This window comes from Dermacentor albipictus, chromosome 9, assembly GCF_038994185.2.
Source record: "Dermacentor albipictus isolate Rhodes 1998 colony chromosome 9, USDA_Dalb.pri_finalv2, whole genome shotgun sequence".
In the NCBI taxonomy this organism is placed as follows: domain Eukaryota; kingdom Metazoa; phylum Arthropoda; class Arachnida; order Ixodida; family Ixodidae; genus Dermacentor; species Dermacentor albipictus.
In genome coordinates, this window is record NC_091829.1 from 63815539 (window position 1) to 63842942 (window position 27404).

The following is a 27404-nucleotide window of genomic DNA, read 5'->3' on the forward strand; positions in this document are numbered from 1 at the left end:
TACATATGTATATATTGAGTGTCATTTAAAGCGTCTAACAACGTCGCTCTTATAAAACCTACTGGTCTAGGGAGTAATAAAAAAAAACTGTCCGCAAATGGGACACGAACCCTCGTCCTGGCATTACGCGTGCGATGACACGCTAAAATAAGAAAATAAACTAAACCCAAATTTTCCAATTTCTTTTCTAAATGGTGACTTTTGCCCACCGCACAAAGCAAAGCTCTAAAATGGACACGGTAGAGCATCACTGATACAGAAGACACCCTCAGCGAGAAAGATATCGCAGGCAGCACATGTAAAATGCATGACGATTTGCACAGACGAAACTTATCTAAGTTGTTGTTGCAGCCGTTCACACATAAAATACATCAATTTCATAGCCTATGAAACGGCAAGTTTTCACCCAAAAGTCAAGCCTTCTTGTCTATGTTTCGTAACTCACAGAACGCCGACATCGAGAGCGAAGGGAATGAAATGCCAACGCCAGTGGTAAGCAAAATGGGAACGAACGTCGATTTTGAATTTCTGGTACAATTATTTTAAATTTCGGAAAGTAACAGATCCTTCTTTGCACTTTAATAATACCAAACAGTGCCAAACAGACGGAATATTTTAGTTCATTATGATTGTTATTTATAACTCGTATCTAAGTATCCCATTTGTAACACACTTAGGGGAGGTCTTCGCTGAAACATTACTGCAGCGCACAAGAGCATAATGAAATATTGCATGCGTCAAGGGGAGTTGCATGAAAAATAAAATCGAATTTTGCGTCACATAAACATGGTATCATAACACATCAGTATAGCAGCGACATATTTGGCCGTATTTTTGACCCCTAGACACAACCTACCGGAAGGACACGCCCACCAGCTCCGGAAGTAAACGCACCGGTAAGAAGTAACTGTTCACGCTTAAAGCTACGATCGTTTTACCAGCAGAACAATAGTGTTTGTTTAGGTTTGGTGGGTCAGAAAACATATATACTACGTGGATAATGTTTTAACATGCTACTGAAGTTCCGAAATTACGCTGACATGCGGCTTACAATATTTCGGATAAAGCAGGGCGCGTGAGAGAAAACATGAATCGAATAGGAGGTTTAGGGTTGTTTGTCAGTCAAAGCAGAACTGGCTGGATTTGGTAGCATTGAAATATAACCCACAAAAGGAACAGCATAAATACTTGCTTGTGTTGCCTTAAAATGTTGATTGTGCCTCGCTGCGAGCACCATAGGTCCCCGAAAAAATTCTTCCAAACTACTTTACCGAAACCGAAGACATTTCTCTGCGGGTCAAGTGAAAACAGCGGTTAATCAATCCAACAAAATTTCACTTACAAGCGTACAACATCGCCCCAGACAACCACTTTAATTAGGACACTACCACCTCTGAAAACGATGTTCCGCGCAACACGTTCCGTTAACAATGATAAATGAATGCTTTTTTCTGTGCCTGTGTCTATGTATCGACTTTTCTAAATGCTATAAATCCCCCTAGATTACATCTCGAATTCGTTTACATATTTTAAATGAGCACGAGCGTCACGTACAGCTTGCCGTGATAGTAATCCTTCGTGACTATGGCAGGTGTATGCATGTCGGGGAAGCCAGAAATAAAAAAAAAATGCCCATGCTCCTCTCCGGGCTTTTCCGGTTTCTCCTTCGCACGTCGTGACGTAACCTGGGTAGGAGCTCTCGATTGGTCGGCCGACGGGGGACGACAATGCCAGCGTGAGGAGAGCCCGAGCTGTGTTCTTGAAAGAGACTGTGGCTCGCGCATCGTCTTAGACTAAACATTTTATCGAGCTTCTATTTAACCGGCGTCGCGCGGAGGGTGAGCAGTGGATGAACAGTGGATGATCCTTTCTTCAGGTGTATGGACGCGAGTTGTAGCTTTCGCTTTGCTGGATAAAGCTGGTGAGAGTGTGCGGTGGAAAGGGGAGAGCGCCGGTGGGGAGAGAAGCGACGGCAGGCAAGAAACCACGGCGCCCGGATACTCGTTGATGAAACCCCAGTGGCTCTGATACTAGTGCATCACTTCAAAAAATTCTAGTGGCTTTATGTTCGTGGTAAGAGAGAGTACGCAGGTGCCACTGTGCCACCTATCTTCGACCTAAAAGCGACTAAAAGGCCGCTGAGTTGTTCCACTTTATTTCATGAAAACAAATATAACTATGCATGAATGAGTGTGCAATTAGTTCAGAAATACTTTTTATTTTGAGGCCTTTCTCGACACTGCGCGAAATGTTGATTCTACCAGGGTTGGCATTATTTTCCTCTCCGTGCGTTTCTATCATAATAAAGGCCTGTCTCTTCACAGTCTTCCAATAACGCCTGCGTTTCCGGGAGATGAAGTTCTTGAGATTTTAGGCAATATGACAGTCCATCCTTTTTATTAACAAAAGAGAATATTGGCAGAAAACATGAATGTCGAAAGCCAAATTACCGGAGTTCAATTTTTGGACGTCGGCTTGTCAATATAGGTTCCTTGGCTGTTGAGTAATAGTAAAATATTATTATAATATTCCGCTTCCTATGCATTTTGCACATATCACTCAATGGAAAGGGCACAAATGAAACTTTGGTGCACTTTTAGCGTAGTAGATAAAAATGAACCAAAAACAGTTACAAAAGGTTTTTCCGGAGAAACAATGTAGTCGCGCTTTTTCAAAGGATGAGGCACTTTGCGAAATGAAATTAAGGAAGGATTGTGGACGCCTAATATCGGTTTCACATGGGGACTATAAACATCAATCGAATTTTTCGATCGTGATTCACTGCTTTTCCCAAGCTGCGAAAGTGGTTCAATTGCGATCAAGAAATATGATGCCAATCGGGCTCGATAGCGATCGCAAGGTTCTTGTGTAACGATTGTATAAGTCCGATATGTAGCACTACAGCAACGGAGATTCACTACTGCTCAGATTCAAAATACAGACTACAAATAAAGCTGCCAGAGAATTTCTTGTTCTCCTACTAATGCAAATCGTTGTAAAGCGCAGTTCTGAAAACATTTACGATAGTGTCTATGAATTCGAATTATCAATTATTACACTTTTTAGACAAGATAAACAATACCCTCCAACACTAACCGCCACACATTGATAATACATTTCAATTCATTCAACATCTACCTCGTTTCACAGAGAGAAGACGCCGACAACGAAAACAATGAAATTCCAGCCCCACAGGTAAGAACACATGTGGAGACATCTTTTTGTTAATATTATTCACAAGTTGGAAAGGAGAAGTTGGAAATAATATGGTAAGCACCGTGCGTTTCACACAGACTATATCGAGTATTTCTTGTGCTTCTTCAAACCTAGACTAGTAGAGATGATTGTTAGGAACGTATATCTAACTACGGCCATACGACACTTAAAAGTAGTAGAGTTCTTACATAATCTAGACATTCTGCGAATGTTCCTTTATTAATACGATATTTATATATCGTGTTGCAGGCTATAAGAAAAGAAGTCCCAAAAAATAACAAAAAATATGCCATCAAAAACCTACCTATAGCCTTACATTTGACATCGATGATACTTCACACAAGGAAATTGCAACATTTGTTTCGTAGTATGAATTGACTAATCAATCTCATCAGAGTTTGAAACACATGTATATATAAAACAAAAATATCAACAACATGCTGGCCTATGATGATTGTTAGGACTGTATATCTAACTCCGGCAATACGACACGTAAAGGTAGTGGGATTATAATCTATAATGTGCGAATGTTACTTTATTAAAACATTATTTATATATCGTATGCCGGCTAGAAGAAATAACAATACCATAAAATAAGATTAAATATCCTATAAAAAAGCTACCTATAGCCACGCATATGACATCGATGGTAGTTTGTACTAAAAGAATGGACAATTTGTTTCGTAGCATGAATTGACTTATCAATCTCATCAGAGTTTGAAACTCATATATATAACAAAAAATATCAAGAACATGCTGGCTTATTTTTCACAACTCACACAGAGAGCGGATAACGACATCGAAAGAAATGGCAGACCAACACCAGTGGTAAGCAAAGTGGCAACGAATGCCAATACTTCATCTCTGCATACAATGATTCAAAAAACATTTGTTAACCTCTCATATCTCTTTATTATTGGGCTAGAAATGGAGTAGCTGTCACTCGCAAGAGTAATAAATCCCCTTCTTCCTATTTTCCTATCAACAACCGAGCTAAAAAGTATAATGACTTTATTATCGTTGTTATCTCTGTGTAAAAATGTACGCTTAGCCACTGTTGAAACAATTACTTAAGGTCTTCGTTGTAATACTGATAACACATGGTCGGACACATCACAAAAAGCTTAACGTGTGAGAGTAATTTGACGTGGCCCGAAAAATATAAGCGTATTTCGGGACACGCAAGCACGATGACACGAATACGAGTGACACTTACACATTCCGCCATATTTTTGGGACCTCCAGACACAACCGACCGGAAAGACGCGACTGCCTGCTGAGGATGCGTTGGTACCGGTAAGCCTAACCAGTTATAGTGAAGTGCAGAAGGTGTTTAAGAAGCAGTACACTGTTGTCGCAGAAAGGAGTAAATACCGCGAACTAGCGCATGAATGTGGCTACCTGGCTTTTTTTAAATAATATGATAATTACCATTAGGAGTTAAGCAATCTTGCCGTTTGCAGCATCTCGGAAGAACTATAACACATCTGAAAGCGGCTGAAACTAATGAAAAGGCCATACGTTGTTATCATTGAATTCGAACATTCTACAGCTGTTTGTATTACACTACAGAGCTAAGAAGAATATAATAATAATGCTCATGTTTGCTCCTCAGAAGATAATTCTTCCTTGCTGAATTCTGTAGAAAAATATAATAATTTTGCCCATATTCATGTCTGAGACACATATTGTACTTAAGCCTAAACAAGTAACTAATACAAGAAGCCTAACACAACCTGTGCAGTGTTAAGCGTAAAAAAATGCCTTATATATGATATCTATGCAAGAGCATATGCACATTAGGAAAGGGAGCACTTGATATGATCCGCAGTATAATCTACCACACACATACATCTGCTATTCATTTTGACAGCCACGAAATGGGTCATTTGTTCACAAACCCGGAAGACCGAAGCCGGGGGTAAGTCCAGAATTCGAATGATAATTTTCATATTGGTTCTTTGCTTTGTAGCGAGTCGTTTCGTACACGAATACCAGGGTTAAGCACCATCTTGATTCCCACATCAATGCGGAAGATTTAACATTTATTTGGGCACTCTTAATGGAAATCACTGGTAGTCACGTAAGAAGTGTTACGTGCATAAAATGAAGTGCACACACATCAGAATAAACGTACTAGCAAACGGTCAGAGCTGGGGACACGCGGGCGCAGGCAGCCGCACGAGCCACAAATACCCATGATCAATGTCTGCAACCTCAACAAGAAAACAGTAGAGGGATCGTTATGCAGCCCACTTAATTGTGCACACTGAATGATCACGGATAAAGCCGAAGTATTTGGTATTATAGAAGTGAATTTTTGGCTCCTGGCTTGTCCCTGACGACAGGCCTGTGGCTGGTACTGCTATATGATTGTAAATATGTGCAAATCGGGTTGATTAACCATTGAACCTCGCACAATTTTTTTGAGATTGCTGACGTCACTGAGTCAGCAAAGGGAACTTTTGCTGTCGGATCTCTTGACGTTGATTATAATCTTGAGTTTACTTTATGAGTTGGTCTGTTCCCATTGGCAATTATAGGGTAATGAAGCGCTTAGGTGCGTGACGGACGATTACATAAGTGTATTCAGAAGTTTCAACTTTCGGCCTTGTATTAGATGCGTAGACTTCCTCTCAGTGATTCCACTGATCAGGGGACACATAGCGTGAATTTTGCGGGACAGTAATTGTTTCCTACGGTTCCATGAATTCCTGGAAGGCTCCTCCGGGTCCTAGGCGGTTCATGTCAAAGAATAAGTTGGAGCGGATTTTTATTATAACTTCGTAGAGGGTTTTGTGTTGGGACAGCACTGCAAACGACAGCCAGTGGTCTGTGAAAGCTGAAACTGGGCCCCATGATTCAACACTAGTGGCCTCAGTGAATGCCTTTCAAACACATGCTTTTTGCACTGCGTATGCCGTTTGTACTATGTCCTGTCAGTAGAGATTCTGGAATCGCTTCTAAACGTACACCAACCAACCAGCCCAGTTCTGCAAACTCCTGCCTATAGTTTCCGATTTTTTTTGGCCGGAAGAGGAAACCTCTCCACGATATCTGATAGGTAAGCAAAAGGCAAAAGCAGTAGACCAATCTTACATTCCTGTTACAATACTTGTTTAGTTTGATAACACACATAAAAAAGAAACGTCGATGTTAAAGGAACGTACGTAATGTGATTATGACTTCAACAATGTTAGTGATGCCAACACGTTCGCGAACTTGCCCGGCGGCATCATCGTTCTCTTCCTGGTAGTGCGTATCATGACTCAAAAGCATGGGCGCCGCCTACGGTATCCGAAACCACTACGGTAACTACCACTACGGTAAGCCTACGGTAACCCAAACCAGACGCGGTTTGGGTTCAAATCACGCGGGTCAGGTTTCTCAACAATTAGGGAGGGTTAGTGGCTATCTACGCCCTCCCTGTATCTGTACTGCACAGCATTATTTGGTTTGTTTTAAGCAAAAGATTTGATGTTAGCGCAGCGATCTATACGTGCGATGCTGACCTGGTCGTACTTATCAAGACATGGTTCAATGCTCCTGTATTATGTGACGTACAAATGTTTACCCATAACAATTCTTTTAGTGCGCATCGTTGCGACCGAGATGGTAGAGAAGGGGAGGGACAGTGCTCGCCGTTTCTGCCAGTCTGACATAATTCCGCGTCATTATCGTGTGTAATGCGGAATCTGTCTGGCGCCATGTCATCTTGAACAATAAAACACATGATCGGCGTGTGTTACCGTCCCCCTCATTCAGACATTTCATTGCTCAATAAATTGCATGACGCAATTAACTATGTCCCGATTCGATAGGCATCATCCCCAGTAACTCTTATAGGCGACCCTAACTGCCAGGAAATAAACTGCACATCGGCATCATCATGACGCAAACCATATTCTTCGCTTTGCGAAGCGTTCCTGGCTACTTGGTCCCTTTTCAGTTTTAGTCAAATTGTTTATGCTGCAACGCGTGTTCTCGGCAGTTCTGCAAACCCTCTTGACCTAATTCTGACAAATAATCCCGATACGGTAGGCACGATAACGTTCGCGGCTGGACTCAGCGATCTCTCTTTACTTCAATGTGATTTATGCTTCATTAGATCTCCAGGTACGAAAAAACGAAGCTTATGTTTGACTACAACAAGACAGACTTTGAAAGGATCAACAGTGAACTTTCGCTTTTTCTTGTTAACTATCTTCATGGTTTTGAATATCGGTCTGTCCAGGAGAAGTGGGACCTGTTTGCGAACCTAATTTTAAATCTTAGAAAAACCTACATTTTCCGAAAAATAATACATCAAATAGAAACACACCATGGTTTAACTCATATTTAAATCGGCTTTCTAACAGGAAAAAGTGCTTAGTTTGAACGGCGAAATTGCGACAAACTTGGGAGCTTTGGCATGCATACACTATCCCGTCTAACATCTACACTGACGCTGTCGTTTCTGCAAAATCTTATTTCATAAAAAAAAACCACTCCCTGCCATGCTTATCTGCAATTCTCGAAAATTTTGGAACATCGTGACTAACACCCACAATGACAACAAGATCTCTTTTATTTGACCAGAATAGCTTACCTGTGCCTAGCAATAAGTGCTCATCCATTTATACCGGGGGTTTAATCTGAATTTCTCATCCACAAGTAATATTTCTTTGCCTTGATATCCTTTCTCAGACTTTGTAAGTATGCAGCCAATAGATGTGGCTGGAATTCTGAAACTCATTCACACACTGAAACCTTGATGTTGCTGTGGTGTTGACTGTATAAATGCGATTCCTCAAAGAAGCAAAGACGTAATCCTCTAGTTTTCATAATAAAATATTTCCACAGTGAATAAATACTGGTATTCTTCCCGCGTATCGGAAGCAGGCGAAGGTGATTCCACTTCATTAGTCCTGTACTAAGCAATCACGCCTTAATTACCACCCCAGTTCTCTTATGAGCATACCTTGCAAAATTCTTGAACATCTCATCTGCTCAGACCTTGCTAGCTTTCTTGTTTCGAACTCATTTAATTTGGCACAACATGCTTTTAGGAAGTAGCACTTCCTGCGAGACTCACTCCTTTAGTTTTACTCATTCCATGCCAACTCTTATCGGCAATCGTTCTTTAGCTAATTGCATCTTCCAAGATTTCCCTAAAGCATTTGACAAAATGTATCACTGTCTGGTTGTTCTGAAACTCAGGCACCCACATACTGATGCTCTCTCAACAAGGAATACGAAAGAAATACACTTCTTTTCCTCTTAACGTGTAAAGAAAGTTATTAGCGTCCGGTTGCTTTAGGGCAACGATTCACTTCCCATTGAGACAAGAAGCACGATCTGTCTGAGTGTGTCGCAATGTTGGAATAGATACTGTGTGAATGCGAAAATTCTTTGCAAATCTCTCAAACTCTCGTCACAACACGCTCACGTTGAATGAAGTCAGCGACTCTTTGAAACGAAATTGCGTTTGTTTGCCGCAGTTTTTGATGGGGCATCACGGTTTCCGACAGTAAAACTTATATTCATAATAAAATATGTGGGAAACGAAATGAAAGACGTTCGATCTTGTAATTAGGTGAAAGACATTGATTAGTTCATCGTGCATATTTATTTGTGAGCAGCGCTAAGGACTAGGGTGAACATTAATACATATCGAAATATTAAATCTGTCTTAGCTAATGTCCGCGTCCCTTGTGCTGTGCCCAACGCTCTACCGCATTTATAATGTAACGTGTATGCGGGTCCCATGGTTGGTCAGTACATAAATATTCAACTGTTGCTCTTATGACGACAATGTTTTTTTAATCCAAGACGCGGTTGAAGATATTCTCAACGTTGCATTTTACGTGAGAAGAGAGACAAATGCACTTATATGACTATAAGATATCAGTGGTTGGTTTCTTTTTTTGAACTACACTACTACATCACTAGGGTATGGGGCATGAGGCCAAATTGGGGGACTACGGAAATTTTATTGGAGTAGAACTGCAAATACACTGAGAGTTATATAAAGCGTCCAACAATGCCGCTCTTTAGGATATACTGGTCTAGGGAGTAAAAAAATTACAACTGGCACAAGGGGGGAAACGATCCCTCGTCTTGTCATTACGTGTGTGGTGACACACAAAACAAAAAGAAATTACTCAAACTCAAATTTTCGAATGATTTTTCTAAATAGTGACTTTTACCCACCGTACAAAGGAAATGTTTATAGTGGACAGAGTAGAGTGACACTGAAACAGAAGTCACACTAAGCAAAAAAGCTATCGCGCCAGCAGATATAAAGTGTATGAAGATTTGCATAAACGAAATTTATCGATGTTGTTGTATTAGCAGCTCACACATAAAATGCACCAATCTCATTGACTATGAAACGACAAGCTTTTACCCAAACGTGAAACATTCTTGTCTGTATTTCATAACTCACAGAACGCCGACATCGAAAGCGAAGGGAACGAAATGCCAACGCCAGTGGTAAGCAAAATGGGAACGATCGTCGATTTTAAATTACAAGTGCAATTACTTATAAGTTCGGAAAGTAATAGATCCGTTTTTGTACCTTAATGCTATGAAAAGAGTGCTAAACAAACGAAATATTTTAAGTAATAATGAGTGTTAGCTATAATTCGTATCCAAGTATCCCATGCTTTCCACAATTAGGCGACGCCTTCGCAGAAAAAATCGTAAAATATTGTAGCGCGCAACTGCCTCATAAAATACAAATATTGCATGCGGACAAGGGGGGTTGAATGAAAAATTAGATTGAATTACGCGCCACACAAACATAGTATCATAACACATCAGCATAGCGGCGACATATTGGGCTGTATTTTTCGTCTCTAGACACAACCTACCGGAAGGACACACCCACCAGCTCCAGATGTACACGCACCGGTAAGAAGTAACAGTTCACGCTTAAAGCACACGATCACTTCCCGAGCAAAACAATTATTTCTGTTTAGAGCTGCCGCGTTTAAAAAATAAGTGACACGCAGCTGAACAAAAACGTGGCTACCTGGATAATATTTTGATATACGGTAATCAACTTCAGGAATTACGCTCATTTGCCGCTTACAATAGTTCGGATCTCAGAGGAACTATAAGACAGCTGAAAGCGGCTGAAACTAATGGAAGGATTGTAGTTCTTTATTATTGTATTAGAACATTCTGCTGCTTTTTGAATTACACTACACAGCTAAGAAATATGTAAGAGGAATGCTCATGTTTGCTCCTCAGAAGATAATCCTTCCTTGTTGCCTCCTGTATAAAAACATGGGCATTTCGCCTATATTCAAGTCTGGTCGACTCATTTTACCTAAGCGAAAACAGGTAATTATTACAAGAGGTATAACACAATCTGTGCAGTGGCAACTGTAAAAAATGCCTTATATATAGTATCCATGCAAGAGCATATGCAAATTAGAAAGGAAAGTGCTTGACATGACACAGTATAATCTACCGCATACACACATCTGCTATTCATTTTGACAGCCACGAAATGGGTCATTTGTTCATAAACCCGGAAGACCGAAGCCGGGGGTAAGTCCAGAATTTGAATCATAATTTTTATCTTGGTTCTTTAGTTTTCTTGCAGGTCGTTTCGTAAATTAATAAAATGGTTAATCACTATAATAATTCCCACATTAATGCGGAAAACTTAATATTTACTTGGGAACTCTTAATATAAATCACGAATAGACACGTAAGACACCTTAAGTGCATGAAAGCAAACGCACACATACCAGAAAAAATATACGAGCCGACGGTGAGCTGTATGGAAACGCAGTTGCAGGCTGCCCCACGAGCTACAACACCCGTGCTCAATGTATGCAACCTCAGCACGGAACCAATAAAGGGATCGTTATGCAGACCACTGAATTTTGTACACTGAATGATTGCGGGTAAAGCCGATGTCTTTTGCTTTTCTAAAAGCGAAGTTTTGTCTCCTGGCTTGTCCGTGACGACCGGCCTTTCACTGCTACCGCTGTAAGATTGAAAATATGTGCAAATCGGGTTGATAAACTTTTGAACCTCCCATAATTATTTTGAGATTGTTGACCTCACTTAGTCAGCAAAGGCGAGTTTTGCTGTCGAATCTCTTCATGTTGATTATATTCTTGAGTTGACTTTACGAGGCGGTCTGTTCCCATTGACAATAATAGGATCGCGAAGCGTTTAGGTGCAGAAGGGACGATTGCATAGGTGTATTCAGAAGTTTCAACTTTCGGTCTTGTATTTGAGGCATGGACCTCTTTTTCAGAGATGCCGCTGAACAGGGGACAGATGGCGTGAGTTTTCCTGAATAGTTGGCAACTGTTTGCTAGTCTTCCATGAATTCCTCGAAGGTTCCTGTGAGCTCATCTCATAGATAAAGGAGGAACGAATCTTTTATTATGCCTTCGCTGAGGGTGGTTTCTTGTGCGAACATTGCAAAGGGGAGCCTATGGTCTTTGGAAAGCTGAAACTGGGCCCCGTGAAGCAACACTAGGGCCCTCTGTGAATGCCTTTGAAATACATAGTTTTCGCACTCTGTTTGTTGATTTCTTTTTGCCCTGTCAGTAGAGATTGTGGATTCGCTTCTAACCGTCTACCAGCAAGCCTAGTTCTGTGCACTCCTCCCTATAATTTCCGCTTTGTAGTCTGGAAGCGTGAACCTCTCCACCAAATCTAATGCGTCAGCAACAAAGAAACGTTTAAGGCCAATTTTACTTTCTTGTTACAATACTTGTTTATTTTGATAACAAAAGAGCGAAATGAAAAGTCGATGTCAAAGAAACGAACGTGATAGGCCTATGACATCAACAATGTTTATGACGTCAACACAGACCATGTTCGCGAGCTTCCCCGGCCAAATCAGCGTTATCTTCTCGACAGCGCGTCTCATGACACGAAAGCATGGGCGTCCCTTGCTGTAACCGAAGCCACTAGTGCATGCGCGGTGGGCAACCGTTCGGGTTGAAATGCCACGGGTCAGGTTTCTCAACAATTAGGGAGGGGTAGTGACTACCAACGCCCTGTGTCGGTCCTGTACACAAATATTCGGAGTGTCTCAAGCACAAGAGGTGACTTCAGCGCACCTATCAACACGTGCGATGCTGACCTTGCAGCACTTATGCAGACATATTTAAATGCTCGTGTATTATGCGACCGCGAAATTTTTACCCAAACCAAGCCTTTCATTGTCTATTGTTGTGACAGGGATGAGAGATAAGGGGGAGGAACATTGCTCGATGTTTCTGGCTGGCTGACATTATTCCGCACTAATATCCCATGGAATGTCGAATCTGCCTGGTGCGGTGTATTCTTGAACAAAACAAAACAAAACGAAACGAAAACACACACACACAGACACATAATCGGTGTGTATTACCGTCCACCTCATGCAGAGATTTTGTTGGTCAATAAATTGCATGACGTAATTACCTCGGCCCTGATTCGATACCCATCATTCATAGTAACTCTTCTAGGCGACTTTAGCTACCCGACAATAAACTATAAATCGGCACCATGCTGTTGTAGGCCGTATTCTTCTCTTTGCCAAGCTTTCCGTGGTACTTGCTCTCTTTTCAATGTTCCTAAAATCGTTAATTGTCCAACACGCGTTGTGGGCTGTTCTGCAAAGCTTCTTGACCTAATTCCGAACACTTACCCCGATACGGTAGGCACAATAACGTTCACGCCTGGACTCAGCAATCCCTCTTTAATTCAATGTGATCTATGCTTCATTACAACGCCATCTACGAAAAAAACGAGCGGTTATCTTTGACTACAACAAGGGAAACTTTGCAAGGATAAATAGGGAACTTTCGCTTGTTCTTTTTAACTACCGTCATGATTATGAATATCGTTCTGTCCAGAAGAACTGGGATCTGTTCGCAAAGCTAATGTTGTATCTTACGAAAGCCTACATTCTCCCCAAAATATTACCAACAAATACGAGCGCACCATGGTTTACCTCATATTTAAGTCTGCATTCTAACAGGAAAAATCGCTTATTTCGGACAGCCAAATTTCGACAAACTGAGCAGCGTTGGCATGCACACACTATCTAGTCTAACATCTACGCTACCTTTCATGCCTATTACTACACCTCGGAAATTTTGAAACATCGTAACTAATACCTACAGTTACGAGACCTCTTTCGTTGATCCGATTCGTTTACATCTGCCTCGTAAAGAGTGGGCATTCGTTTTGAATTATTGGTGTAGCCTGAATTTCTCTTGCACCAGGAATACTTCATTACCATCACAGCATTTCTACGATTTGTCACAGCATTCTATGGTCTGTCTGCAGCCAATAATAATAGATGTGGCCGGACTTTTAAATATCATTGACACACCGAAACCCTCATGTTCTTCTGGTGTTGATGGTATAAATGCAACACTCCTCAAAGAAGGAAAGGTGTATTCCTCTATTTTTCTTACTAAAATATTCCAATAATCATTAAATACTAGTATTCTTCGCGAGCATTAGAAGCAGGCGGAGGTGATACATTAAGAAGTCAGGCATTAAGCAATCACCCCTTAAATATTGCCGTATTTCTCTTACCACCATATTTTGGAAAATTCTTCAAAATGTAACCTACTCAGACCTTGCTAGGTTTATCGATTCGAACAACTCTTTTTATTATTTTTTTATTTCCACAATACATGGTTTGGAATGTCGTACTCTTGCGAAATTCAGCTATTGAGCTTTACTCGTTCCAGGCTAGCTTTTATCGAGAATCTCTCTTGAGCTGATTGCATTCTCCTAGATTTTTCTAAAGTGTATGGTAAAATTATTCACCATCTTGTTCTTCTTAAACTCAGGCACCTAAACACTGACGTAAACCTTCCGAGTTGCATTGAATTCACTGAAGGAAAGGTCGAAGTACGTGTTCGCTAACGATAATAATTCTTCGTAAACCTTTCTTCACTAAGGTGTGCCACAGAGGTCCGTCTAGGGCGCTCTTTTCTTCTTAGTTGATATTAATGACCTTCCTAGCTTCGTGGCTTCCCCCAACCACTTATTCGCCGACGAGTGCATTATCTATCGCGAAATATCTGAGCCTACCGATGTTTCGTATTCACAAATTGACCTGAATTGTATATTTAAATGGTGTAATACATGGGCCGTGGATGTAAATGGTAAAAAAATGTAAAGTTATGGTAGTATCACGCGCAAATATCGATACTACTGCTTCCTATGATTTGAATAGTGTTACTTTAGACCCCGTTACCTTTTACAAATACTTAGCTGTCCATATAACTACATATCTTAGGTGGAAGCATCATATCAATTATATAATCAACAATAGTTATCGCACGCCTGGTTAATTGCGCCAAAATTTTTCTAAAGCATGTGTTTCTGCTAAACTGACTATGCGCAAGAAATTAGTAGGTGGAAAATTAGAATATGCCTTTGAAATATGGGACGCCAGTTTCACGAACTTAAGATCCTCAGTCGAGATGGTATAGAATTATTCGGCACGTTTCATTCTTTCCAATTGCAACCTTACTAGCAGCATAACTTCATTGAAACTAACAATATGATTGTAGTCTCTTGAGCTCCATAGGAATGTACCTCGCCTTAGACTTTTTCACAAAGTTTGCCATCATGAGGAATTGAAACATGCTATTATTCCGCAACCATCTTATGGCTTATCCCGCATCGACCATACTTACAAAGTAAATGTCATCAGTTCTAAAGCCAATGCCCTTTTTGCATTATTTTCTACATCGTACATCGACGGAGTGGGCTCACCTTCCACCCGTATCATCAATATCAGATGACGACTTATTTCGTTCATCTCTCCTGCGATATCTTGATGCTGATAATTAACATCTTACTATTTTTAAAAGTTTTGCAGACAGCTATGGAGTTTTAGTGCGTTGTAATCTGTGGATAAGTTGCTCCGCTTTGATTGTTCTTTGCTGATCACCGTTTAATCTCTTTATCAATTGCTCTATTTTACCATGTATTTGGCTCGTTATTTTTCCCTCGTAGTTGCCCTTCAGTATTGCCGTTTGTTTGATTAGCTGGAACTGTGTCCCTAAAATTTTCTTTGTATGTTAAGTACTACTCCCCCCTGTAATGCGTATGCGCATAACAGGGGTAAACTGAAATTAAAGGAAAAATGACAAAAACTCGCTCTCAGTGCAACAAAATCCCTTCCTCAAGGCGACTCACTGTTCAGAATGCCAAAGTAAAAATAAAAAAAGCAGACAAAAGAAAGGAAAGACTAAGATGGTTTAGTGTGTTTTACACTGCAATTATTATGCTGGAGCTTCACAAAAACGCAATTAATATTAATACTGATATTCAAATAAACGAATGGTGGAAAAGCACAGAAGCAATTCTGTTCATGCATCAAAATCGACCTAATTTTAACTGTTGTAATTTCCTGTGAAAGGTTCACCGAGAAACAACACTACGTACATATGTGTATGTACATATGTATATATTGAGTGTCATTTAAAGCGTCTAACAACGTCGCTCTTATAAAACCTACTGGTCTAGGGAGTAATAAAAAAAACTGTCCGCAAATGGGACACGAACCCTCGTCCTGGCATTACGCGTGCGATGACACGCTAAAATAAGAAAATAAACTAAACCCAAATTTTCCAATTTCTTTTCTAAATGGTGACTTTTGCCCACCGCACAAAGCAAAGCTCTAAAATGGACAGGGTAGAGCATCACTGATGCAGAAGACACCCTCAGCGAGAAAGATATCGCAGGCAGCACATGTAAAATGCATGACGATTTGCACAGACGAAACTTATCTAAGTTGCTGTACCAGCCGTTCACACATAAAATACATCAATTTCATAGACTATGAAACGGCAAGTTTTCACCCAAAAGTTAAGCCTTCTTGTGTATGTTTCATAACTCACAGAACGCCGACATCGAGAGCGAAGGGAACGAAATGCCAACGCCAGTGGTAAGCAAAATGGGAACGAACGTCGATTTTGAATTACTGGTGCAATTATTTTAAATTTCGGAAAGTAACAGATCCTTCTTTGCACTTTAATAATACCAAACAGTGCCAAACAGACGGAATATTTTAGTTCATTATGATTGTTATTTATAACTCGTATCTAAGTATCCCATTTGTAACACACTTAGGGGAGGTCTTCGCTGAAACATTACTGCAGCGCACAAGAGCATAATGAAATATTGCATGCGTCAAGGGGAGTTGCATGAAAAATAAAATCGAATTTTGCGTCACATAAACATGGTATCATAACACATCAGTTTAGCAGCGACATATTTGGCCGTATTTTTGACCCCTAGACACAACCTACCGGAAGGACACGCCCACCAGCTCCGGAAGTAAACGCACCGGTAAGAAGTAACTGTTCACGCTTAAAGCTACGATCGTTTTACGAGCAGAACAATAGTGTTTGTTTAGGTTTGGTGGGTCAGAAAACATATATACTACGTGGATAATGTTTTAACATGGTACTGAAGTTCCGAAATTACGCTGATATGCGGCTTACAATATTTCGGATAAAGCAGGGCGCGTGAGAGAAAACATGAATCGAATAGGAGGTTTAGGGTTGTTTGTCAGTCAAAGCAGAACTGGCTGGATTTGGTAGCATTGAAATATAACCCACAAAAGGAACAGCATAAATACTTGCTTGTGTTGCCTTAAAATGTTGTTTGTGCCTCGCTGCGAGCACCATAGGTCCCCGAAAAAATTCTTCCAAACTACTTTACCGAAACCGAAGACATTTCTCTGCGGGTCAACTGAAAACAGCGGTTAATCAATCCAACAAAATTTCACTTACAAGCGTACAACATCGCCCCAGACAACCACTTTAATTAGGACACTACCACCTCTGAAAACGATGTTCCGCGCAACACGTTCCGTTAACAATGATAAATGAATGCTTTTTTCTGTGCCTGTGTCTATGTATCGACTTTTCTAAATGCTATAAATCCCCCTAGATTACATCTCGAATTCGTTTACATATTTTAAATGAGCACGAGCGTCACGTACAGCTTGCCGTGATAGTAATCCTTCGTGACTATGGCAGGTGTATGCATGTCGGGGAAGCCAGAAATAAAAAAAAAATGCCCATGCTCCTCTCCGGGCTTTTCCGGTTTCTCCTTCGCACGTCGTGACGTAACCTGGGTAGGAGCTCTCGATTGGTCGGCCGACGGGGGACGACAATGCCAGCGTGAGGAGAGCCCGAGCTGTGTTCTTGAAAGAGACTGTGGCTCGCGCATCGTCTTAGACTAAACATTTTATCGAGCTTCTATTTAACCGGCGTCGCGCGGAGGGTGAGCAGTGGATGAACAGTGGATGATCCTTTCTTCAGGTGTATGGACGCGAGTTGTAGCTTTCGCTTTGCTGGATAAAGCTGGTGAGAGTGTGCGGTGGAAAGGGGAGAGCGCCGGTGGGGAGAGAAGCGACGGCAGGCAAGAAACCACGGCGCCCGGATACTCGTTGATGAAACCCCAGTGGCTCTGCTACTACTGCATCACTTCAAAAAATTCTAGTGGCTTTATGTTCGTGGTAAGAGAGAGTACGCAGGTGCCACTGTGCCACCTATCTTCGACCTAAAAGCGACTAAAAGGCCGCTGAGTTGTTCCACTTTATTTCATGAAAACAAATATAACTATGCATGAATGAGTGTGCAATTAGTTCAGAAATACTTTTTATTTTGAGGCCTTTCTCGACACTGCGCGAAATGTTGATTCTACCAGGGTTGGCATTATTTTCCTCTCCGTGCGTTTCTATCATAATAAAGGCCTGTCTCTTCACAGTCTTCCAATGACGCCTGCGTTTCCGGGAGATGAAGTTCTTTAGATTTTAGGCAATATGACAGTCCATCCTTTTTATTAACAAAAGAGAATATTGGCAGAAAACATGAATGTCGAAAGCCAAATTACCGGAGTTCAATTTTTGGACGTCGGCTTGTCAATATAGGTTCCTTGGCTGTTGAGTAATAGTAAAATATTAATATAATATTCCGCTTCCTATGCATTTTGCACATATCACTCAATGGAAAGGGCACAAATGAAACTTTGGTGCACTTTTAGCGTAGTAGATAAAAATGAACCAAAAACAGTTACAAAAGGTTTTTCCGGAGAAACAATGTAGTCGCGCTTTTTCAAAGGATGAGGCACTTTGCGAAATGAAATTAAGGAAGGATTGTGGACGCCTAATATCGGTTTCACATGGGGACTATAAACATCAATCGAATTTTTCGATCGTGATTCACTGCTTTTCCCAAGCTGCGAAAGTGGTTCAATTGCGATCAAGAAATATGATGCCAATCGGGCTCGATAGCGATCGCAAGGTTCTTGTGTAACGATTGTATAAGTCCGATATGTAGCACTACAGCAACGGAGATTCACTACTGCTCAGATTCAAAATACAGACTACAAATAAAGCTGCCAGAGAATTTCTTGTTCTCCTACTAATGCAAATCGTTGTAAAGCGCAGTTCTGAAAACATTTACGATAGTGTCTATGAATTCGAATTATCAATTATTACACTTTTTAGACAAGATAAACAATAGCCTCCAACACTAACCGCCAACACATTGATAATACATTTCAATTCATTCCACATCTACCTCGTTTCACAGAGAGAAGACGCCGACAACGAAAACAATGAAATTCCAGCCCCAGAGGTAAGAACACATGTGGAGACGTCTTTTTGTTAATATTATTCACAAGTTGGAAAGGAGAAGTTGGAAATATTATGGTAAGCACCGTGCGTTTCACACAGACTATATCGAGTATTTCTTGTGCTTCTTCAAACCTAGACTAGTAGAGATGATTGTTAGGAATGTATATCTAACTACGGCCATACGACACTTAAAAGTAGTAGAGTTCTTACATAATCTAGACATTCTGCGAATGTTCCTTTATTAATACGATATTTATATATCGTGTTGCAGGCTATAAGAAAAGAACAATCCCAAAAAATAACAAAAAATATGCCATCAAAAACCTACCTATAGCCTTACATTTGACATCGATGATACTTCACAAAAGGAAATTGCAACATTTGTTTCGTAGTATGAATTGACTAATCAATCTCATCAGAGTTTGAAACACATGTATATATAAAACAAAAATATCAACAACATGCTGGCCTATTTTTCACAACTCACACAGAGAGCGGATAACGACATCGAAAGAAATGGCAGACCAACACCAGTGGTAAGCAAAGTGGCAACGAATGCCAATACTTCATCTCTGCATACAATGATTCAAAAAACATTTGTTAACCTCTCATATCTCTTTATTATTGGGCTAGAAATGGAGTAGCTGTCACTCGCAAGAGTAATAAATCCCCTTCTTCCTATTTTCCTATCAACAACCGAGCTAAAAAGTATAATGACTTTATTATCGTTGTTATCTCTGTGTAAAAATGTACGCTCAGCCACTGTTGAAACAATTACTTAAGGTCTTCGTTGTAATACTGATAACACATGGTCGGACACATCACAAAAAGCTTAACGTGTGAGAGTAATTTGACGTGGCCCGAAAAATATAAGCGTATTTCGGGACACGCAAGCACGATGACACGAATACGAGTGACACTTACACATTCCGCCATATTTTTGGGACCTCCAGACACAACCGACCGGAAAGACGCGACTGCCTGCTGAGGATGCGTTGGTACCGGTAAGCCTAACCAGTTATAGTGAAGTGCAGAAGGTGTTTAAGAAGCAGTACACTGTTGTCGCAGAAAGGAGTAAATACCGCGAACTAGCGCATGAATGTGGCTACCTGGCTTTTTTTAAATAATATGATAATTACCATTAGGAGTTAAGCAATCTTGCCGTTTGCAGCATCTCGGAAGAACTATAACACATCTGAAAGCGGCTGAAACTAATGAAAAGGCCATACGTTGTTATCATTGAATTCGAACATTCTACAGCTATTTGTGTTACACTACAGAGCTAAGAAGAATATAATAATAATGCTCATGTTTGCTCATCAGAACATAATTCTTCCTTGCTGCATTCTGCAGAAAAATATGGGCATTTTGCCCACATTCAAGTCTGAGACACTCATTGCACTTAAGCCTAAACGGGTAACTAATACAAGAAGCCTAACACAAACTGTGCCGTGCTAAGCGTAAAAAAAATGCCTTATATATGATATTCATGCAAGAGCATATGCACATTAGAAAAGGGAGCACTTGATATGATCCGCAGTATAATCTACCACATATATACATCTGCTATTCATTTTGACAGCCACGAAATGGGTCATTTGTTCATAAACCCGGAAGACCGAAGCCGGGGGTAAGTCCAGAATTCGAATGATAATTTTCATATTGATTCTTTGCATTGCAGCGAGTCGTTTCGTACACGAATACCAAGGTTAAGCACCATCTTGATTCCCACATTAATGCGGAAGATTTAACATTTATTTGGACACTCTTAATGAAAATCACTAGTAGTCACGTAAGAAGTGTTACGTGCATAAAATGAAGTGCACACACATCAGAATAAATGTACTAGCAAACGCTCAGAGCTGGGGACACGCAGTCGCATGCAGCCCCACGAGCCACAAATACCCATGATCAATGTCTGCAACCTCAACACGAAACAAGTAGAGGGATTGTTATGCAGCCCACTTAATTGTGTACACTGAATGATCACGGATAAAGCCGAAGTATTTGGCATTATAGAAGTGAATTTTTCTTTACGAGCATACCTTGCAAAATTCTTGAACATGTCATCTGCTCATAATTTGCTATCTTTCTTGTTTCGAACTCTTTTAATTTGGCACAACATGGTTTTAGGAAAGTCGTACTTTTCACGAGACTCACCTTTTGAATTTTACTCAGTTCATGCTAAGTCTAATTGATAATCGTTCTTTTGCTGATTGCATCTTCCTAGATTTCTCTAAAGGATATTTGACTAAATTAATCACTGTCTTGTTCTTCTTTAACTCAGGTACCCAAATACTGACGTAAATCTTATCAGGTGGTTACAATTTACTGAAGGAATGGTCGATGTATGTGTTCGCCAACGATAATAATTATTCGTAAACATGTGTCCCCTTACATGTGCCACAGAGGTCCGTCTAGAGCCCTCTTTTCTTCTTAGATTGCGTTAATGACCTTATCAACATTGTGGCTTCCGCTAACCACTTATTCGCCAACTATTGCTTTATTTATCATGATATAGCTGAGGCTACCTATGTTTCTGCTTAACAAAGTCACCTGAATAGTATAGTAAATGGTGTAATACATGGGCCTAGGATGTAAAAGGTAAAAAAATGTAAAGTTGTGGCAGTATCACGAACTAATATCGATACTACTGCTTCCTGTGATTTAAATAGTTTTACTTTGCGCCCCGGCATCTTTTACAAATACTTAGGTGTCCATATAACTACATATCTTAGCTGGAAGCATCATATGAATTATATAATCAACAACAGTTATCGCACGCTTGGTTAATTGCGCCAAAAGTTTTCTGAAGCATGTGTTTCTGCTAAACTGACTATGTGCAAGACCTTAGTAGGTTGAAAATTAGAAAATGCCTCTGAAATTTGGAACCCCAGTTACACGAACTTAAAATTCTCAGTCGAGATGGTACAGAATAATTCGGCGCGTTTCATTCTTTCCAATTACAACCTTACTAGCAGCATAACTTCAATGAAACTAACGCTATCATTGTCGTCTCTTCAGCTCCATAGGAAACTATCTCGTCTTATCTCTTTTCACAAAATTTATCATCATGATGAATTGAAGCGCGCTTTTATTTCGCAACCATGTCATCGGTCATTCCGCATCGACCATACTTACAAGTAGAGGTCATCAGTTTTAAAACCAATGCCCTTTTTGAATTCTTTTCTGCCTGGTACGTCGACAGAATGGACTACTTGGACCCGTAGCATCAATATCAGATTACAACTGATTTCGTTCATCTCTCGTGGGATATCTTGATGCTGATCCCTTACATGATATTTTTTATTTTTGCAGAGAGTTGTCAGGTTTTTAGTCCGTTGTAATTTGTGTATAAGTGCCCCGCTTGTGATTGTTCCTTGAGCTACTTTTTATCAATTGCTTCCACTTTATCATGTATTTTGTTCTCGCTTTTTCTATGGTAACTGGCTTTTTGTATTGCCTTTTGTTTCATTAGTCCAAATAATTGTGTTCGTGAATGGTACTCTGCATGTTATGTACCACTCCCCGTTGTAATGAGCGTGCGCTTGAGAGTAACTGAAACGAAATAAAAAATTACAAAAACTGGCTCTCAAGGCATCAAAACCCCTTCAAAAAGGCGATACACTGTTCAGAATGGCAAAGTAAAAAAGAATCTGAGAAAAGAAAGTAAAGAGTAAGATGGTTCAGCGTGTTTTACACTGCAACTATTATACAGGAGCTTCGCAGAAATGCACTTATTACTAATACTTATATTCAAATGAAGAAATGGTGGAAAAGCACAGAAGCAATTTTGTTCATGCATCAAAAGTGACCTATCAATAACTATTGTAATATTCAAGTGAAAAGTTTACCGAAAAACAATTCTACGTACGTAAGTCAACATTTTACATTTTAATGGTCGTTTCAGATCACTCTATAGGGTAGTGGTATAATAAGCAGCCACTTTACTGAGGACCCCGCCACCTTTCGCAAGGATTTTACACGCTCTCTCAGCAAGACATATGAAAACAAATACACTTGTTTGCGTCCAAACATCTACAGGAAGTCATTGGCGTCCGGTTGCGTTAGGACAAAGATGTAGTTCCCATTAGGACAGCAAGCACGGTCTGCCTGAGTGGGCCGAAATGTTGGAATAAATGCTGTGTGAATCCGAAAATTCATTACAAATCGCGTAAAAGCTCATCATAACACGCTTACATCGAATGTAGTCAGCGACTCTTTGAAATGAAATGGCGTTCGTTTGCCGCAGGTATTTATGAGGCATCACGGTTGCCGACAGTAAAACATATATTCACAAAGAAATATTTTTGAAACGAAATGCGAGACGTGCGATCTTTAAATTAATGACAAAGATCGGTTAGTTGGTCGTGCACATTTTTTTGGTCACAACGCTAAGGAAAAGGGCGAGAATTAAGACACATTGACACGTTAAGTAAGTAATAGCCAATGCCCGCTTCCTTTGTGACGTGCCTAACGCTATACCGCATTTATAACTTAACGTGTATGTGGGTCCCTTGGTTGATCAGTAGGTAAATGGGAATGGGCTTGGCTGCCTTTGGAATGTTCAACTGTTGCATTTTTGTAGATACTGTTTTTCAATTGAAATTGCGGTTGAAGATATTCTCAACGTTGCATTTTGCGTAAGAAGAGAGACAAATGCACTTATATGACGATAAGATATCAGTGGTTGGTTTCTTTTTTTGAACTACACTACTACATCACCAGGGTGCGAGGCATGAAGCCAAGTTAAGGAACGACGGATATTTTATGAGAGTAGAACTGCAAACACATTGATCGTCTTTTAAAGCGTCCTACAACACCACTATTTTAAGATCTACTGGTTTAGGGAGTAAAAACTAATATGGCACAAGAGGGGAAACGATCCCTCGTCTTGTCATTACGCGTCTGGTGACACACAAAACAAAAAAAATTACCCAAACTCAAATTTTTGAATGCTTTTTCTAAATAGTGACTTTTACCCACCGTACAAAGCAAAAGTTTATAGATGACAGAGTAAGTGGACAGAGTAGAGCGCCAGCATATATAAAGTGTATGAAGATTTGCATAAACTAAATTTATCGATGTTGTTGTATTAGCAGCTCACACATGAAATGCACCAATCTCATTGACTATGAAACGACAAGCTCTTACCCAAACGTGAAACATTCTTGTCTGTATTTCATAACTCACAGAACGCTGACATCGAGAGCGAAGGGAACGAAATGCCAACGCCAGTGGTAAGCAAAATGGGAACGATCGTCGATTTTAAATTACTGGTGCAATTACTTAAAAGTTCAGAAAATAATAGATCTCTTTTTGTACTTTAATTCTATCAAAAGAGTGCTACGCAAACGAAATATTTTAAGTAATAATGAGTGTTATCTATGATTCGTATCCGAGTATCCCATGCTTTCCACAATTAGGCGACGCCTTCGCAGAAACAATCGTAAAATATTGTAGCGCGAAACTGCCTTATAAAGTACAAATATTGCATGCGGATAAGGGGGGTTGAATGAAAAATAAGATTGAATTTCGCGCCATACAAAGATAGTATCACAACACATCAGAATAGCGGCGACATATTGGGCTGTATTTTTCGTCCCTAGACACAACCTACCGGAAGGACACACCCACCAGCTCCGGATGTACACGCACCGGTAAGAAGTAACAGTTCACGCTTAAATCACACGATCATTTTACGAGCAAAACAATTATTTTTGTTTAGAGCTGCCGTGTTCAAAAAATAAATGACACGCAGCAGAACAAAAACGTGACTACCTGGATAATGTTTTGATATACGGTAATCAACTTCAGGAATTACGGCCATTTGCCGCTTACAATAGTTCGGATCTCAGAAGAACTATAAGACAGCTGAAAGCGGCTGAAACTAATGGAAGGATTGTAGTTCTTTATTATTGTATTAGAACATTCTGCTGCTTTTTGGATTACACTACACAGCTAAGAAATATGTAAGAGGAATGCTCATGTTTGCTCCTCAGAAGATTATCTTTTCTTGCTTCCTCCTGTAAAAAACATGGGCATTTTGCCTATATTCAAGTCTGGGCCCCTCATTTTACCTAAGCGAAAACAGGTAACTAATAGAAGAGGCGTAACACAATCTGTGCAGTGGCAACCGTAAAAAATGCCTTATATATAGTATCGATGCAAGAGCATATGCAAATTAGAAAAGAAAGCGCTTGACATGACACACAGTTTAATGTACCGCATACACACCGCATACACTGCTATTCATTTTGACAGCCACGAAATGGGTCATTTGTTCATAAACCCGGAAGACCGAAGCCGGGGGTAAGTCCAGAATTTGAATAATAATTTTTATCTTTGTTCTTTAGTTTTCTGGCAGGTCGTTTCGTAAATAATAAAATGGTTAATTGCTATAATAATTCCCACATTATTGCGGAAAACTTAATATTTACTTGGGCACTCTTAATATAAATCACGAGTAGACACGTAAGAAACATTAAGTGCATGAAAGCAAACGCACACATACCAGATAAAATATACGAGCAGACGGTCAGCTGTATGGAAACGCAGTTGCAGGCAGCCCCACGAGCTACAACACTCGTGCTCAATGTATGCAACCTCAGCACGGAACCAATAAAGCGATCGTTCGGCAGACCGCTGAATTTTGTACACTAAACGATTGCGGGTAAATCCGATGTCTTTTGCTTTTATAAAAGCGAATTTTTGGGTCCTGGCTTGTCCGTGACGACCGGCCTGTCACTACTACCGCTGTAAGAATGTAAATATGTTTAAATCGGGTTGATAAACTATTGAACCTCCCATAATTATTTTGAGATTGTTGACCTCACTTACTCAGCAAAGGGGACTTCTGCTGTCGAATCTCTTGATGCTGATTATATTCTTGAGTTGACTTTACGAGGCGGTCTGTTCCCATTGACAATTATAGGATCGCGAAGCGTTTAGGTGCAGAAGGGATGATTGCATAGGTGTACTCGGAAGTTTCAACTTTCGGTCTTGTATTTGAGGCATGGACCTGTTTCTCAGAGATGCCGCTGAGCAGGGGACAGATGGTGTGAGTTTTCCTGAATAGTTGGTAACTATTTCCTAGTCTTCCATGAATTCCTCGAAGGTTGCGATGAGGTTCAGGTCATAGATTAAGTAGGAACGAATATTTTATTATGCCTTCGCTGAGGGTGGTTTTTTTTTGCGAAGATTGCAAATGACAGCCAATGGTCTTTGAAAAGCTGAAACTAGTTCCCGTGAAGCAACACTAGCGCCCTCTGTGAATGCCTTTGAAATACACAATTTTCGCACTCTGTTTGTCGATTTCTTTTTGCCCTGTCAGAAGAGATTGTGGATTCGCTTCTAAACGTGCACCAGCCAGCCTAGTTCTGTACACTCCTCCCCATAATTTCTGCTTTGTAGTCTGGAAGCGTGAACCTCTCCACGAAATCTAATGTGTAAGCAACAAAGAAACGTTTAAGGCCCATTTTACTTTCTTGCTACAATACTTGTTTATTTTGATAACAAAGGAGCGAATTGAAAAGTCGATGTCAAAGAAACGTACGTGATAGGCTTACGACATCAACAATGTTTATGACGTCAATACCGACAGTATTCGCGAGCTTCCCCGGCCATATCAGCGTTATCTTCTCGATAGCGCATCTCATGACACGAAAGCATGGGCGTCCCTTGCTGTATCCGAAGCCACTAGTGCATGCGCGGTGGGCAACCGTTTTGGTTCAAATGCCACGGGTCAGGTTCCTTAACAATTAGGGAGGGGTAGTGACTACGAACACCCTGTATCTGTCCTGTACACTAATATTCGGAGTGTTTTAAGCAAAAGAGAGGACTTCAGCGCACCTATCAACACGCGCGATGCTGACATGGAGTAAAAAGAGAAAAACTGGCCGCAAATGGCACACGAACCCTCGTCTTGGCATTACGCGTGCGATGACACTCGAAAATAAGAAAATAAACTAAACCCAAATTTTCGAATTTCTTTTCTAAATGGTTCTTCTTACCCACCGTACAATGCAAACTTTTATAGTGGACAGATTAGAGCAACACTGATAGAGAAGACACACTTAGCGATAGAGCTACCGCGGGCAGCACATGTAAAATGTATGACGATTTGCACAGGCGAAATTTATCTAAGTTGTTGTAGCAGCCATTCACACATAAAATACATCAATGTGATAGACTATGAAACGGCGAGTTTCTACCCAATAGTTAAACATTCTTGTCTATGTTTCGTAACTCACAGAATGCCGACATCGAGAGCGAAGGGAACCACATGCCAACGCCAGTGGTAAGCAAAATGGGAACGAACGTCGATTTCGAATTTCTGGTGCTTTACTTGAAAGTTGAGAACGTAATAGACCCTTCTTAGTACTTTAATTACATCAAAACAGCGCCAAATAGGCGAAATAATTTAGTTTATTATGATTGTTATTTATAACTCGTATCTAAGTATCCCCTGTTTATCACAATTAGGTGAGGCCTTCGCTGAAACATTACTGTAGCGCGCAAGTGCATCATGAAATACAACACATGAAATACAAATATTGCATGCGGA

General features: G+C 40.4%; 2 protein-coding genes across 32 annotated transcripts in view; both read left to right on the forward strand.

Annotated features, from left to right (window-relative positions):
• The window catches only part of LOC139050135 (mucin-4-like), a 187511-nt gene extending 175091 nt beyond the window's left edge, over nt 1–12420 (forward strand). Inside the window, exons 74-83 of the mRNA XM_070526349.1 lie at nt 448–492; nt 846–896; nt 3151–3195; nt 4000–4044; nt 4462–4512; nt 5090–5137; nt 9646–9690; nt 10060–10110; nt 10708–10755; nt 12415–12420. Coding sequence (XP_070382450.1) covers nt 448–492; nt 846–896; nt 3151–3195; nt 4000–4044; nt 4462–4512; nt 5090–5137; nt 9646–9690; nt 10060–10110; nt 10708–10755; nt 12415–12420 — 435 coding nt within the window. The remainder of the gene's footprint in view (nt 1–447; nt 493–845; nt 897–3150; nt 3196–3999; nt 4045–4461; nt 4513–5089; nt 5138–9645; nt 9691–10059; nt 10111–10707; nt 10756–12414) is intronic.
• Nucleotides 12421–16117: 3697 nt separating this feature from the next.
• The window catches only part of LOC135896969 (uncharacterized), a 279122-nt gene continuing 267835 nt past the window's right edge, over nt 16118–27404 (forward strand). For all 31 annotated transcript variants that reach the window (XM_070526193.1, XM_070526196.1, XM_070526195.1 and 28 more), the window contains exons 1-10: nt 16118–16135; nt 16489–16539; nt 18795–18839; nt 19330–19374; nt 19792–19842; nt 20421–20468; nt 24034–24078; nt 24448–24498; nt 25103–25150; nt 27093–27137. In XM_070526193.1, the coding sequence (XP_070382294.1) occupies nt 16121–16135; nt 16489–16539; nt 18795–18839; nt 19330–19374; nt 19792–19842; nt 20421–20468; nt 24034–24078; nt 24448–24498; nt 25103–25150; nt 27093–27137 (444 nt within the window). In that variant the 5' untranslated portion in view covers nt 16118–16120. The remainder of the gene's footprint in view (nt 16136–16488; nt 16540–18794; nt 18840–19329; nt 19375–19791; nt 19843–20420; nt 20469–24033; nt 24079–24447; nt 24499–25102; nt 25151–27092; nt 27138–27404) is intronic.